Source organism: Ranitomeya variabilis, chromosome 7 (genome assembly GCF_051348905.1).
Source record: "Ranitomeya variabilis isolate aRanVar5 chromosome 7, aRanVar5.hap1, whole genome shotgun sequence".
NCBI lineage: Eukaryota > Metazoa > Chordata > Amphibia > Anura > Dendrobatidae > Ranitomeya > Ranitomeya variabilis.
Window position 1 is genome coordinate 180111580 of NC_135238.1, and position 15158 is coordinate 180126737.

Consider the following 15158-nt stretch of genomic DNA (forward strand, 5'->3'; position numbering starts at 1 on the left):
GGTGTGTTAGTACTCGATCTCACCCGTGGCCTTAGGGCTTCCTCCCTTGAGCTCTGATGGGAATGTTCAAAGGCCTTAGCAATAATCCTCCCTGGGTAGCCCCGTTCATGGAAACGGCCTGTAAGTAATCTTGACTGGTCTTGGAAATCTGACAGCTGGCTACAATTCCTTCTAAGGCGTAGGAATTGACTCTTCGGGATACTGTTCCGCAAGTGACTTGGATGGAAACTCGAGTAGTGTAATAGATTATTTGTAGCTGTGCTTTTCCGAAAGAGGGTAGTACAAAGCCGATTGTCCTGGATCATAATCTTCAAATCAAGGAAGTCGACAGAGCTGGTGGAGAAATATGAGGTCAATCGAATATTCCAGCAATTACTGTTGAGTTCTCTCACAAAACTCTCCAAGTCATCAGCTGAACCTGTCCACAAGACAACAATGTCATCAATAAATCGGTACCATTTCAGCACATTGTTAGAAAATAGTAGATTATTCTTGACCTGTGTCTCCTCCCACCATCACATAAACAGGTTCACATATGAGGGCGCACACCTGGCCCCCATAGCGGTACCTGATACCTGTTTATAAAAAACTCTGTCAAAGACAAAATAATTTCTCTCCAATATCATTCTCAGTAAATCTAAGATGAATGAGTCATGTCCTCTGTTCCCTGTTGTAAGTTTGTCCCTATATTTGAGTTGGATGGTGCCTGCCCAATCTATGTTTCTAAACCAGAAATTATTGCAGCCATATAAATGACTCTGCAAGATTCACTTCTGTAAAAACTGCCTCCTCATCAGGGTCTCATCAACAAATAAGGGGATGCCTAGGCCACGTTCACACTTTCAGTATTTGGTGAGTTTTTCCCCTCAGTATTTGTAAGACAAAACCAGGAGTGGAAGAATCAGAGGGAAAGTTTAATGGAAACACATCACCACTAGTGATGAGCGAGTGTACTCTTGGTCGGGTTTTCCCAAGCACGCTCGGGTGGTCTCCGAGTATTTGTTAGTGTTCGGAAATTAAGTTTTAATCGTGGCAGCTGAATGATTTACAGCTACTAGCCAGACTGAGGACATGTGGGGGCTGCCTGGTTGCTAGGGAATCCCCACATTAATTCAAGCTGGCTAACAGCTGTAAATCATTCAGCTGCTGAGATGAAAACTAAATCTCCAAGCAGTCATAAATGCTCGGAGACCACCCGAGCAAGCTCGGGAAAGCCCGAGCAATGAGTATACTCGCTCATCACTAATCACCACATTTTTCACCGCCTTCTGGTTTTGTCTTACAAATACCGAGGTAAAAAACTCACAAAACAATCAAGATGTACACATGGTCAGATTGATGAGCACTTGCCTATATCTACCACTGTGTGTGAAAATAATAAAAAAATAATAATTTATTTTTATATATAGAATATATGACTGAAAATAAAATTAAATCTAGATTTTATAACGACTCTTCATACACTAAACTTCTGTTTGTTATATAAAGGGTATTATCCGCTTCCTGGACAATCCCCTTTTAAATTTAAGGAGTCCCCTTTTTAAAATAAAAAAACCCTCACAAATTCACCTCCGGCACTGGCTCCGTTCCACGTGGTCACTATTGCACTGCTGCACTCTCATTTCTTCTGCTTGTCTGACATGCTTTTAAATAATGTATAGCAAATAGTTGACTATATATTGTGTGAGATCCCATTGCTCTTTAATGATGCAGCTCCTGAAAGAGCACTTGTCTTTTCTGACATGTCTGCGTTGGTAACTATTTGCATTTCTCATGAAATTTCACAACTGGAGCAACTTTTGATATAACGCTATATTATTCCTACTAAAAATGTAGGTGAAAATGTAAGAAAAAAAAAAAATAAACTCTGTTACCATAACCTTAGGCGAAGAGTTAAGTCCCTAAACAATCTAATACTGTCTTAGGTCACATTCAGACGAATCTATCAAAAATAATCCATCTTTTATACACTCGGTCCTTGTGATAAAAAAACGTATCAAACAGCTCTATTCAATTATATTGGTCAGTGTACTCAATGGGTGATATCCGATTCCAACATGGACAGTCTACATACGTATAATATGCTCGTCTGAACGAGCCCTACTAAGTGTTGTCAGTGTCAGACTTTCCTGGGACACAATGTAATGAGAGAAGGAATGGTATAAATGTAAGAAAACAGTAAAAACACATTTTAGAGCTGTATTGTTGTTTCTGAATTAAAAAAACAAACAAAAAAAACAAACTTTTATCTTGTCATTATAGAGATTAGAAAATGAGCGTGATATTGCGGATGATTCATCTGATATGGACCCAGTGACAGCAAGTAAGAATTCAGTGCAAAATTTACTTCGCTTCTTTTTGCAGAGCATAGGTTTGATGGTTACATGATGTGAACTTGGGCCACCGGTGACAGCCTGATTAGGAGCCAAAAGTAGAGAACTCTATTTACCTGATAATGAGAATTGTTGGAGTCTATTGGAAGGCCGCCATGTAGATCGCCCGTGGTGCAGAGTGTAGAAATGCAGCACTAGAGAACATCTAAAACAACTACCGTAATCAAAGATTTCTGTTTCATAAATAGGCCATCTGCAAAAAAGAGGCCCAATAATGGTCAATAACTAGAGTAAAGCATCTATGCTATGGCCACATTTATGCCAGGGGAGGGTCACACAACCAGTTTATCAAAATCTGAGAAAAATAGTCCTATAATTCTGATCAAAGGGACATCAGTTTTTCTCGTACGTGAAAAGGAAAAAAAAAGTGCTGTCCGATTTTTTTTCATTGACCCATAGGCTCACATAGCCGATTTTGATTCGACACTCGCATCAAAATTGTACATACCTCCAATTTTTCTGTGGACCATTTGGTCAGAAGAAAAAGATGGAATATGTGCATAGTCCCATAGAATATCATAGGTAGGAGCGCTATCTGTGAAAACCACGGATAGCACTCGTACGAGAAAATTAGTCGTGTTCACTAGCTGTAACAGTTAGGCTACTTTCACACTAGCGTCGTACGACGCACGTCGCAATGCGACGTTGCGACGTACCGACGCATACTGTGCAAGCGCCGCACAAGGGGGGCAGCGGATGCAGTTTTTCAACGCATCCGCTGTCCCATTGTGAGGTGCGGGGAGGTGGGGCGGAGTTCTGGCTGCGCATGTGTGGTCGGAAAAGACGGTCTCGACGCACCAAAAAACGTTACATGCAACGTTTTTTGGTGGCGACGGACCGACGCAACACGACGCAACCGTCGCACGACGGTTGCGACGTGTGGCAATGTGTTGCACTGCGTCGCTAATGCTAGTCTATGAGGAAAAAACGCATCCTGCAAACACTTTTGCAGGATGCGTTTTTTCTTCAAAACGACGCATAGCGACGTGCAGTGCACGACGCTAGTGTGAAAGTAGCCTTATTCTATGTGTTGAAGTTCTTGAGCAAAACATCTGGCATTTATGTAGTAAATCAAGAAGGATTTATTATATTATGATCATGCTTTTTTTATTTTCAGGGAGCTATGATGGTCAGGAGGAGGCTTTACAGTCCGCACTGCGCCGGAGAAAGGATCTGTTGCACAAATTACGAGTAAGTCAATTAAATCTCTGGACTATATGAAAATGTAAAACATTTTAAGGGAGTCTGTCAGCCAAATAAAGACTATTCAAACCTAGCACAGGCGCTTAGTGCCACCTTAGCGTGGCTGAGCAGTTCAGTGCATCTTCCTACCTTTTTGTTTTGCATTTATCTGCGCCCTCCTCTTTCTTGATTGACAGTTCAGGCTTGAGGGTATGTGCACACGCTGCAGATTTTGCTGCGGATCCGCAGCGGTTTCCCATGAGTTTACAGTACAATGTAAAGCTATGGGAAATGAAATCCGCAGTGTACATGCTGCGGGAAAAAACGCGCGGAAACACAGCGGTTTATTTTCCGCAGCATGTCAATTCTTTGTACAGATTCTGCTGCGGGTTTACACCTGCTCCAATAGAAATCTGCAGGTGTAAACCCGCAGAGGAAACCGCAATAGAAACCGCGATAAATCCGCAGTAAAAACCGCAGCGGTTTTGCACTGCGGATTTATCAAATCCGCTGCGGAAAATTCTGCAATGGAATCCGCAGCGTGCACAAGCCCTTATAGGAACCAGAGGCGAGTGGCAATGGAGGGAAAACCAGTAGACAGGAATGTGCACTTTTTTTGTGAACAATTAAGTCTTGCAAGGATGTACTGAGCGCCTCTGCTTGGCTTGAACAGTCATTTTATGCTGATCGACTCCCATTAATATATTGTCCCATTACAGATATCACTTATTATGACTCTTAACCCTTTAAACATAGGAGCAACAGCTCTTAGAGGAGATAGCTCGGCCTCATACCTGGGAAGGGACACGCAGGAAAAAAGTTAATGTAGATCAAGTTCCCCCCTTACATGTGTATCACACAGCGCCTCCTCCAGAACCTCCTGTGCGCTATTATCCTCCACCACCTCCACCTGAACCGCCAAGGATTATCCAGCAACAGGTATGTTCTGAAATATAGCATAGAGGACTCATTTTTTGGTTCACTTCTATTTTTATTTTTTAGTTTATTACATTAAAAATAATAATATTGCAATACCTTACTAGTGATGAATGAAAGTGCTGGGATAAGGTGTTATCTGAGCATGCTCAGAAAGCAACTGAATGACTTCGGCGTGCTTGGATAGTATGTTCGAGTCCCAAGTGGCTGCATGTCTCGCGGCTGTTTGGCAGCTGCAACACATGTGGGGATTGACTAACAAATAGGCAATACAGGGGTTTTATGTCATAATGGAAATGTACCAAGTTCTATAAAAAAAATATAAACGCTCCGTTCTGGGTCATATAGAGGGACCAAAGAGCCCCTTCATTACGTCTATATATCCTACTATACCATAAAAAATGAGAACCTTAAGAGACTCGGTAGAGTCAATAGGTTCAATCAGCGCCCTAGGTTCAAACCCCACCAAGGACAACATCTGCAAGTAGTTTGTATGTTCTCTCCGTGTTTGCGTGTTTCCTCTGGGCACTCTGGTTTCTTCCCACATTCCAAAGACATACTGATAGGTAATTTAGATTGCGATATTATAAAGATTATTATTATTAAAATAATATCAATCTGCTTTGTTTTGTTTTTTTGCATTTTTATTATGGTTTTGTGTCCCCCCCTTTTTATGCAGTGTTTTTTTATGCTTTTTTGTACAGAAATGCAGCTCTTAAAATACAAATGCTTACATGCGCCTTTCAGGTTTCTTATAGACCTTTATGGAGGAAACAATGCAATTTCACAGCACATTTAAACACACAGAGGGTATGACTTTTCAGGAAATCACATCCACTTTGCAAAAAGCTGTAGAATTTCCACACAAAAAAAACCCTGCAGCGTTTACATTATTGAAATTTGGCCTCAATTTGGAGCTATGAGTACAATATGCTTATGGAGCGGCCCCCAGTCGCAGGGCCGTGGGGTACCCGGTACCGGGCCTCTCTGTCTCGGTCCTGGAGATGTCACAGTGGCTAGACCCGGTCCGTGACCCTGCTAAAGGGGCGTCCAATGAAAGTAGCAGTTGATGGTGTGTGGTGCAGGTCGCGATGAATAAGGAGGACACAGGGTTGCAGTCTCTTTACCTCTTTACTGAAGACTTCAAGATCCTCAATCCAGAGTACGGTTAACAGGGCTGTCTGAGACCGGCCGGTCCGATGGCACCTCCAGAGTTCTCTTTGCAGGTGGAAATCTGTGCCTACCAACTAGCGCTGTGTGTTGTAGTACCTCCCTGCTGAGCACCACGGGATAGTCCTCACAACTGTCGTGTATGTTTCTGATGTTCCCTCACAACTGATTCTGATGTTCTTCTCCGTCCCCCAGATGATATGGATAGGACGCACCCGTATGACGGGTAGGCCTGGAGTTATTCCGGGACCCTAGAGTCGCCCCTCTCCCACTGTTGCCCCCTATGTCTTCTTAGGTGATTTAGGTGAGACAGCCCACCTATAACTGACTGTCCTGCCGCTGTTTGAAGTAATGCTTGGAGCTCAATACTTCCTCGGCGTTCCGGCCACCGGCTACGCGCCTCAGTAGGATGTTGCCTCGGTCTTACAGCACGACTCCTACTGGCTTATCTCCTTGTTGCTTTGATCTCGTTTCTCACTCTTCACAATAAACCTCGCTTCTTTTCCTTTCTTTGGGTACCGCCGCGATGAAGTGCAGGCGCGGTCCCGTGACGTTCTGTTCTGTTCGCTAGTCCTCTGTCAGGATCCCACCCCTGACAGGTACCTGTTGTGAATTCTGCTCTTGGGCTCCCTCCGGTGGTTATAAGTGGTACTGCTGCTTCTTTGGATTTCAGCAGTTATCAGGTGCTGCAACTTATTAACAATTCTGACTGGGCTATTTAATCTGGCTAGATCCTTTAGTTAGTGCCAGTCGTCCATGGTTCCTGGAGGATCCACATCTCAGTCTGGTCTCTCCTGCTTGCTGTTCATTGCAACAAAAGATAAGTCCTGGCTTTGTTTTTGCAGTCCATATGCAGTGGCCTTATAGTTCTGTGCATTTCTATGTTTTGTCTTGTCCAGCTTGGTCTGTATAAGGACTTTCTCATCCAAGCTGGAATCTCTGGAGATGCAGATATACCCTCCATACCTTTAGTTAGATGTGGAGTTTTTGTATTCTCTGTGGTGGATATTTTGCTAGTATTTTAATACTGACCGCATAGTACCCTGTCCTATCCTTTCTATCTAGCTAGAAGTGGCCTCGTTTGCTAAATCCTGATTTCAGTCTGTGTATGTTTATTCCCTCTCCTCTCACAGTCAATATTTGTGGGGGGCTGTCTATCCTTTGGGGATTTTCTCTGAGGCAAGATAGTTTTCCGTTTCTATCTTTAGGGGTATTTAGTCCTCCGGCTGTGACGAGGTGTCTAGGGAGTGTCAGGAACATCCCACGGCTACTTCTAGTTGCGGTGTTGAGTTCAGGGTCCACGGTCAGTACAGGTACCAACTTCTCCAGAGTACGTCTTATGCTGCTCCTAGGCCACCAGATCATAACAGGGACCCCCCTGAGTCTCTCCCCGCAACACCCTCTCCCACAGGATGTTGCCTGGTCAATCCCCAGTCAGCTTCTTCCTAACTTCCTATCTAACCCCCAGTTTTACCAGACTGCGAGGAGTGGCCTAATACATAGCGCCCTTAGCTCCCCCTGGAGGCCAGACTGTGAAGTGTATTGATGTCTGTGATACCTGGTCAGGTGAACTCCTTCAGTGCCATCAGACGTACCATAGCCCCCCTTAGCGGCGGAGCGATGTTACTGCAACAACCAGGTCTCTGGGGCGCTGCACTTACATATCACTTCTCACATATATCTATAATTATAGAATTTCACCTTCTATTAAATGGCATCACACGTCACCACACAGTTTTCATCACCCGTACCGGACACATCATCTGATGGCTGGTGTTATTAGTCTGGCAGGGGGCCAATATCCATGGCCCTATCTCAGCCTATTATTCTCAGCCCACAGCTTTCTCTTTTAGTCTTTTGCTGGTTAATAAAAGTAGGGGTGACACCACATAATTTTTTTTGGGTCCACCTTTTTAATAACCAGTAAAGGCTATACAAACAGCTGTGAGCTGTTATTAATAGGCTGAGACTCTTTTATGGCTATTGGCCCCTTCCCATAATAATAACACCAGCCCTCAGCCCTCTGTAGGTTGGGGAAAATAAGGGGCACCCCACGCCATTTTAAAACAAAAATATTTATGTAATGTGTGCTATTCTCAGAAGATGGATGCTGACTCCGACTCTAATCAGTGTTGCCTGGTAGCGCTGAGCGCAGGGAGACCAAGCAATGATGGTGAGAGGTGGATTCAGTACCCGTCGCCTGGGAACAGAGCTAACTGTACTGCTTTTTTCCCAGATGCTGGTACGAGTCACACTGATGGTGACACACAGATGTCATCAGTGTGCATGTGTGCGGAACGTATTGCGGCCCGTGCTGGCAGCAAAAAATTGATATGTCTACTTGTTTTGCACACGGATGCATAGTCTGTGTGAACACACTGATGTACACAGACCTATAGATTTGAATTGGTCTAAGGCTGGGTTCACACTTGCGACTGCAAAGCGAGAAACTGGCGCCTCAATACCCGGCACTGCCGCTGGAACTCGGGACCGGAGTATGCGGCTACATAGAAATACATGCAGCCGTACACTCCTGTCCCGAGTGCCGGCGGCAGTGCTGGGTATTGATGCGAGAGACTCACGCGAGTTTGCAGTTGCAAGTGTGACCCCGACCTAAGTGTGTTAGGCTGGTTTCACATTTGCATCTTTGTGAGCAGCGTTTGATCCGCATAGATCCGCATGCGTCATGCGTACATATATTTAACATGGTGTACGCATGGACATGTGTTTGCATGCTTTTACGTACTCATGCGTCGTTTCACAGTGTGCGGCTGGGCGCGGCGAACGCAACAGGTTTCATTTTTTGAGGCGTCAAAACTTTGTCAAATATGCGCAGGCATGCAGATTAGTGCATTAAAAAAACGCATTACTATCTATGGGAACGCATACGTACGCAAGGACATGCGTTCTATGCCCTTGCGTACTTTGGAATGCGCATGTCCAGGAACCGATTGAGACACGCCCTCCTGGAAATATCGAAAGCATGCGCATAAACAACGCAAAAAACGCATACAAACACATGCAGCGGTTTTTTTGCCGTCATGTGCAAGCTGATGGGGATAAATATCGCTGCGTCTAACGCATGCAGATGATATGTTGCGCACATATACGCAAATGTGAACTTGGCCGTAGTTTCTTCAGTAAGTGTGAAAACTTTCACCACACGTACAGGAGACCCTGACGTGTGAAGTGGGCCTTACACAGTATAATACCAGTGGTGCAATATTTAACAGTACTGTTATTTTGAGAAACTTGCTTCAATGCCACTTATGGACTTGATTGTAAATAACATTTATAACTTTAAAAATTATTTTATTTTCAGTTACCCCAGCAGCCAGCCACTATAATTCAGCAGCTACCTCCACAGCAACCACTGATTACTCAGATTCCTCCTCCACAAGCCTACCAGCCGCCACGCTCAGGGAGTATTAAAGAAGGTAATACATTGGCTATACGCCTTAGGCCGCCGTCACACATGCGAGTTTTACGGACGTAAGAGCGCAGAAACTACGTGCGTAAAACTCGCATAACATACGGCACAATGCTTCTCAATGGGTCTCGTCCTATCAGCCGTATATTACGGATCCGTAATATACGGCGTTCTACGGCCGCAGAAAATCGCAGCATGCTGCGTTTGTCAGCGTATTGCGCAAAAAAATCGCCAATGAAAGTCTATGGGGGCGAGAAAAATACGGATTCCACACGGACCAGCAGTGTGACTTGCGAGAAATACGCAGCGGTGTTAGTGAAAAGTCGGTAATTCAATTGCCGGCTTTTCATTTCTCCTGCCTAAACCCGACAGGATATGAGACATGGTTTACATACAGTAAACCATCTCATATCCCCTTTTTTTTTGCATATTCCACACTACTAATGTTAGTAGTGTGTACAGTGCCTACAAGTAGTATTCAACCCCCTGCAGATTTAGCAGGTTTACACATTTGGAATTAACTTGGCATTCTGACATTTGGACTGTAGATCAGCCTGGAAGTGTGAAATGCACTGCAGCAAAAAAGAATGTTATTTCTTTGTTTATTTATTTTTTTTAAATTGTGAAAAGTCTTTTCAGAGGGTCATTTATTATTCAACCCCTCAACCCACCAGAATTATGTTTGGTTCCCCTAAAGTATTAAGAAGTAGTTCAGGCACAAAGAACAATGAGCTTCACATGTTTGGATTAATTATCTTTTTCCAGCCTTTTCTGACTATTTAAGACCCTCCCCAAACTTGTGAACAGCACTCAAACATGGTCAACATGGGAAAGACAAAGGAGCATTCCAAGGCCATCAGAGACAAGATCGTGGAGGGTCACAAGGCTGGCAAGGGGTACAAAACCCTTTCCAAGGAGTTGGGCCTACCTGTCTCCACTGTTGGGAGCATCTTCCGGAAGTGGAAGGCTTATGGAACTACTGTTAGCCTTCCACGGCCTGGACAGCCTTTGAAAGTTTCCTCCCGTGCCGAGGCCAGGCTTGTCCGAAGAGTCAAGGCTAACCCAAGGACAACAAGGAAGGAGCTCCAGGAAGATCTCATGGCAGTGGGGACATTGGTTTCAGTCAATACCATAAGTAATGTACTCCACCGCAATGGTCTCCGTTCCAGACGAGCCCGTAAGGTACCTTTACTTTCAAAGCGTCATGTCAAGGCTCGTCTACAGTTTGCTCATGATCACTTGGAGGACTCTGAGACTGACTGGTTCAAGGTTCTCTGGTCTGATGAGACCAAGATCGAGATCTTTGGTGCCAACCACACACGTGACGTTTGGAGACTGGATGGCACTGCATACGACCCCAAGAATACCATCCCTACAGTCAAGCATGGTGGTGGCAGCATCATGCTGTGGGGCTGTTTCTCAGCCAAGGGGCCTGGCCATCTGGTCCGCATCCATGGGAAGATGGATAGCACGGCCTACCTGGAGATTTTGGCCAAGAACCTCCACTCCTCCATCAAGGATCTTAAGATGGGTCGTCATTTCATCTTCCAACAAGACAACGACCAAAAGCACACAGCCAAGAAAACCAAGTCATTGACCTACATTTCCTTCAGTCGCGGTGATGCACCCCTGCTGGATGTTCTCATGAACTGCAGCCTGGGAACTTTTTCCCACGCTCCAGGTCATATGAGGACATCCACCAGGGGGCACATCACCGCGACTGAAGGAAATGTAGGTCAATGACCTACATTTCCTTCATTCGCCGGGGAATTACAAGCACGAGCACAGCTGCATTTGCAGGGCTCCTGCTTGTAAATTATTTTAACCCCTTCAGATGGATTACCACGTGGGACGTGACAGGTCAGCAGAAGGTATGTATATTGTGGGTTTATTGTTTTGCCAAGCGAGGGTCTGCAAATGGATTGAGAGAGCAATAAAATATTAAATCAACCGCTGTGTTTATTTCATTAAAATACTTTTAAATCATGTGTGTGTGTGTTTTTTAACCCTTTCAAACAATTGGATTAATAATGGATAGGTGTCATAATTGACGCCTCTCCATTATTAATCTGGCTTAATGTCACCTTACAATAGCAAGGTGGCATTAACCCTTCATTACCCCATATCCCAGCGCTAAAGGGAGTGGGAAGAGAGTGGCCAAGTGCCAGAATAGGCGCATCTTCCAGATGTGCCTTTTGTGGGGTGGCTGGGGGCAGATGTTTTTAGCCACGGGGGGGGGGGGCAATAACCATGGACCCTCTCTAGGCTATAAATATCTGCCGTCCGTCACTGGCTTTACCGCTCTGGCGGAGAAAATTGCGCGGGAGCCCACGCCAATTTTTTCCTCCATTTAACCCTTTATTTTAGCAGCTACAGCGCCCAAATTTTGCATACACACACTACTAACATTAGTAGTGTGGAATATGCCCAAAAAATGGGGATATGAGATGGTTTACTGTATGTAAACCATGTCTCATATCCTGTCGGGTTTGGGAAGGAGAAATTAAAAGCCGGCAATTGAATTACCGGCTTTTCACAGATATCGCGCTGTAGTAAATATAAATACAGACTATATATATATATATGTGTCTCAATGACATATATATATATATATATATATACTGTATATATGTTTTCCCGAACATTTGAGCACATAAATCCATTAGATGTCGGTTTTGCAAGCTTGCAAGAAAATATCGCAGTACGGATGCCATACGGATTACATACGGATGATGCCATGCGCAAAATACGCTGACACACCCTGCCTACGGATCACTATTTCGGGAACATTTCTCCGTATTACGGCCGTATTACAGCCGTAAAATACGGACCGTATTGTCTTACGCCGAGTGTGACGCCGGCCTTAAGGCCACAGTCACACGGTCAGTATTTGTAGGTCATAACCAGGAGTGGGTGATAAATACAGAAGTGGTGATGTGTCTCTATTATACTTTCCCTCTGATAGTTCCACTCCTGGTTTTGGCTTACAAATATTGATGTAACTTACTGAACATGTGAACGTGGCCTAACAGTCCCTGAAGATGAGAATGTCTTTTTTCAACTTTGTCTAAACTCTTCCCTCATCTTCCATGAGTTGTAACCTTTGTAATTTTTTTTCTTTGACAAAGCCACATAAGGGCTTGTTTTGTTTTTGACTTATGAATGATTTGTGAAAGTATCACCTCAATCTCCCCCTTCTTAGGCCGGCGTCACACTGGCGAGTTTTACGGACGTATGAGCGCAGAAAATACACCCGAAAAATACGCATAACACACGGTCCAATGATTCTCTATGGCCCAGCTCCTATCAGCCGTATTTTACGGATCCGTATTATACGGTCTTCTACGGCCGTACAAAATCGCAGCATGCTGCGTTTGTCACCGTATTGCGCAAAAAAAAAATCACCAATGAAAGTCTATGGGGGCGAGAAAAATACGGATTACACACGGACCAGCAGTGTGACCTGCGAGAAATACGCAGCAGTGTTCTATAGAAAAGCCAGTAATTCAATTGCCGGCTTTTCATTTCTCCTTCACAAACCCGACAGGATATGAGACATGGTTTACATACAGTAAACCATCTCATATCCCCTTTTTTTGGCATATTCCACACTACTAATGTTAGTAGTGTGTATGTGAAAAATTTGGGCGCTGTAGCTGTAAAATAAAGGGTTAAATCGCGGAAAAGATTGGCGTGGGCTCCCGCGCAATTTTCTCCGCCAGAGTGGTAAAGCCAGTGACTGAGGGCAGATATTAATAGCCCAGAGAGGGTCCATGGTTATTGGCCCCCCTGGCTACAAATATCTGCCCCCAGCCACCCCAGAAAAGGCACATCTGGAAGATGCGCCTATTCTGGCACTTGGCCTCTCTCTTCCCATTCCCGTGTAGCGGTGGGATATGGGGTAATGAAGGGTTAATGTCACCTTGCTATTGTAAGGTGACATTAAGCCAGATTAATAATGGAGAGGCGTCAATTATGACACCTATCCATTATTAATCCAATAGTAAGAAATGGTTAATAAAACACACACATTATTACAAAGTCCTTTAATGAAATAAAGACACAGGTTGTTGTAATATTTTATTATTCTCTTAATCCAGCTGAAGACCCTCGTTCTGGAACAAAGTAAAAATAAAAAATCAACAATATCTCATACCTTCCGATGATCAGTCACGTCCCACGAAGTAAATCCATCTGAAGGGGTTAAATCATTTTACAGCCAGGAGCTCTGCTAAAGCACTCGCTCCTGCCTGTAAAACCCCGGGTACTGAATGGAAAGCAGGGTGACCTGTAGCTACCTTGAGTCGCGGTGATGCGCCCTCTGCTGGATGTCCTCATGAACTGGAGCCTTGGAAAAGTTCCCACGCTCGACTTCATATGAGGACATCCAGCAGAGGGCGCATCACCGCAACTCAAGGTTAACTACAGGTCACCCCGCTTTCCATTCATTCCCCGGGGGTTTTACAGGCACGAGCGCTGCTTTAGCAGAGCTCCTGGCTGTAAAATGATTTAACCCCTTCAGATGGATTTACTTCGTGGAACGTGACTGATCATCGGAAGGTATGAGATATTGTTGATTTTTTATTTTTACTTTGCTCCAGAACGAGGGTCTTCAGCTGGATTAAGAGAATAATAAAATATTACAACACCCTGTGTCTTTATTTCATTAAAGGACTTTGTAATAATGTGTGTGTGTGTTTTATTAACCATTTCGTACTATTTGATTAATAATGGATACTGTGTCATAGTTGATGCCTCTCCATTATTAATCTGGCTTAATGTCACCTTACAATAGCAAGGTGACATTAACCCTTCATTACCCCATTTCCCACCGCTACACGGGAATGGGAAGAGAGTGGCCAAGTGGCAGAATAGGCGCATCTTCTAGATGTGCCTTTTCTGGGGTGGCTGGGGGCAGATGTCTTTAGCCAGGTGGGGCCAATAACCATGGACCCTCTCTAGGCTATTAATATCTGCTCTCAGCCACTGGCTTTACCACTCTGGCGGAGAAAATTGTGCGGGAGCCCACGCCATTTTTTTCCGCGATTTAACCCTTTATTTTACAAGCTACAGCGCCCAAATTTTGCACATACACACTACTAACATTAGAAGTGTGGAATATGCAAAAAAAAAAAGGGATATGAGATGGTTTACTGTATGTAAACCATGTCTCATATCCTGTCGGGTTTGGGAAGGAGAAATGAAAAGCCGGCAATTGAATTACCGGCTTTTCACATATCTTGCGCTGAATTAAATATAAATACAGTATATATATATATATATATATATATATATATATATATATATATATATATATACCGTATATATATGTGTGTCTCAATGACATATACAGTACAGACCAAAAGTTTGGACACAGCTTCTCATTTAAAGATTTTTCTGTATTTTCATGACTATGAAAATTGTACATTCACACTGAAGGCATCAAAACTATGAATTAACGCATCTGGAATTATATACTTAACAAAAAAGTGTGAAACAACTGAAATTATGTCTTATATTTTAGGTTCTTCAAAGTAGCCACCTTTTGCTTTGATAACTGCTTTGCACACTCTTGCTATTCTCTTGATGAACTTCAAGAGGTAGTCACCGGGAATGGTCTTCCAACAATCTTGAAGGAGTTCCCAGAGATGCTTAGCACTTGTGGGCCCTTTTGCCTTCACTCTGCGCTCAGCGTTCAGGCCTGGTGACTGTGGAGGCCAGGTCATCTGGCGTAGCACCCCATCACTCTCCTTCTTAGTCAAATAGCCCTTACACAGTCTGGAGGTGTGTTTGGGGTCATTGTCCTGTTGAAAAATAAATGATGGTCCAACTAAACGCAAACCGGATGGAATAGCATGCCGCTGCAAGATGCTCTGGTAGCCATGCTGGTTCAGTATGCCTTTATTTTGAATAAATCCCCAACAGTGTCACCAGCAAAGCACCCCCACACCATCAAACCTCCTTCAGCGCTTCACAGTGGGAACCAGGCATGTAGAGTCCATCCGTTCACCTTTTCTGCGTCGCACAAAGACACGGTGGTTGGAACC

At 44.1% G+C, this 15158-nt stretch overlaps 1 protein-coding gene across 4 annotated transcripts in view; it reads left to right on the plus strand.

Annotated features, from left to right (window-relative positions):
* C7H21orf58 (chromosome 7 C21orf58 homolog) overlaps positions 1–15158 on the plus strand; it is a 54584-nt gene that overhangs the window by 32782 nt on the left and 6644 nt on the right. For all 4 annotated transcript variants that reach the window (XM_077272411.1, XM_077272410.1, XM_077272413.1 and 1 more), the window contains exons 3-6: positions 2263–2323; positions 3511–3584; positions 4332–4514; positions 9004–9118. In XM_077272411.1, coding sequence (XP_077128526.1) covers positions 2263–2323; positions 3511–3584; positions 4332–4514; positions 9004–9118 — 433 coding nt within the window. The remainder of the gene's footprint in view (positions 1–2262; positions 2324–3510; positions 3585–4331; positions 4515–9003; positions 9119–15158) is intronic.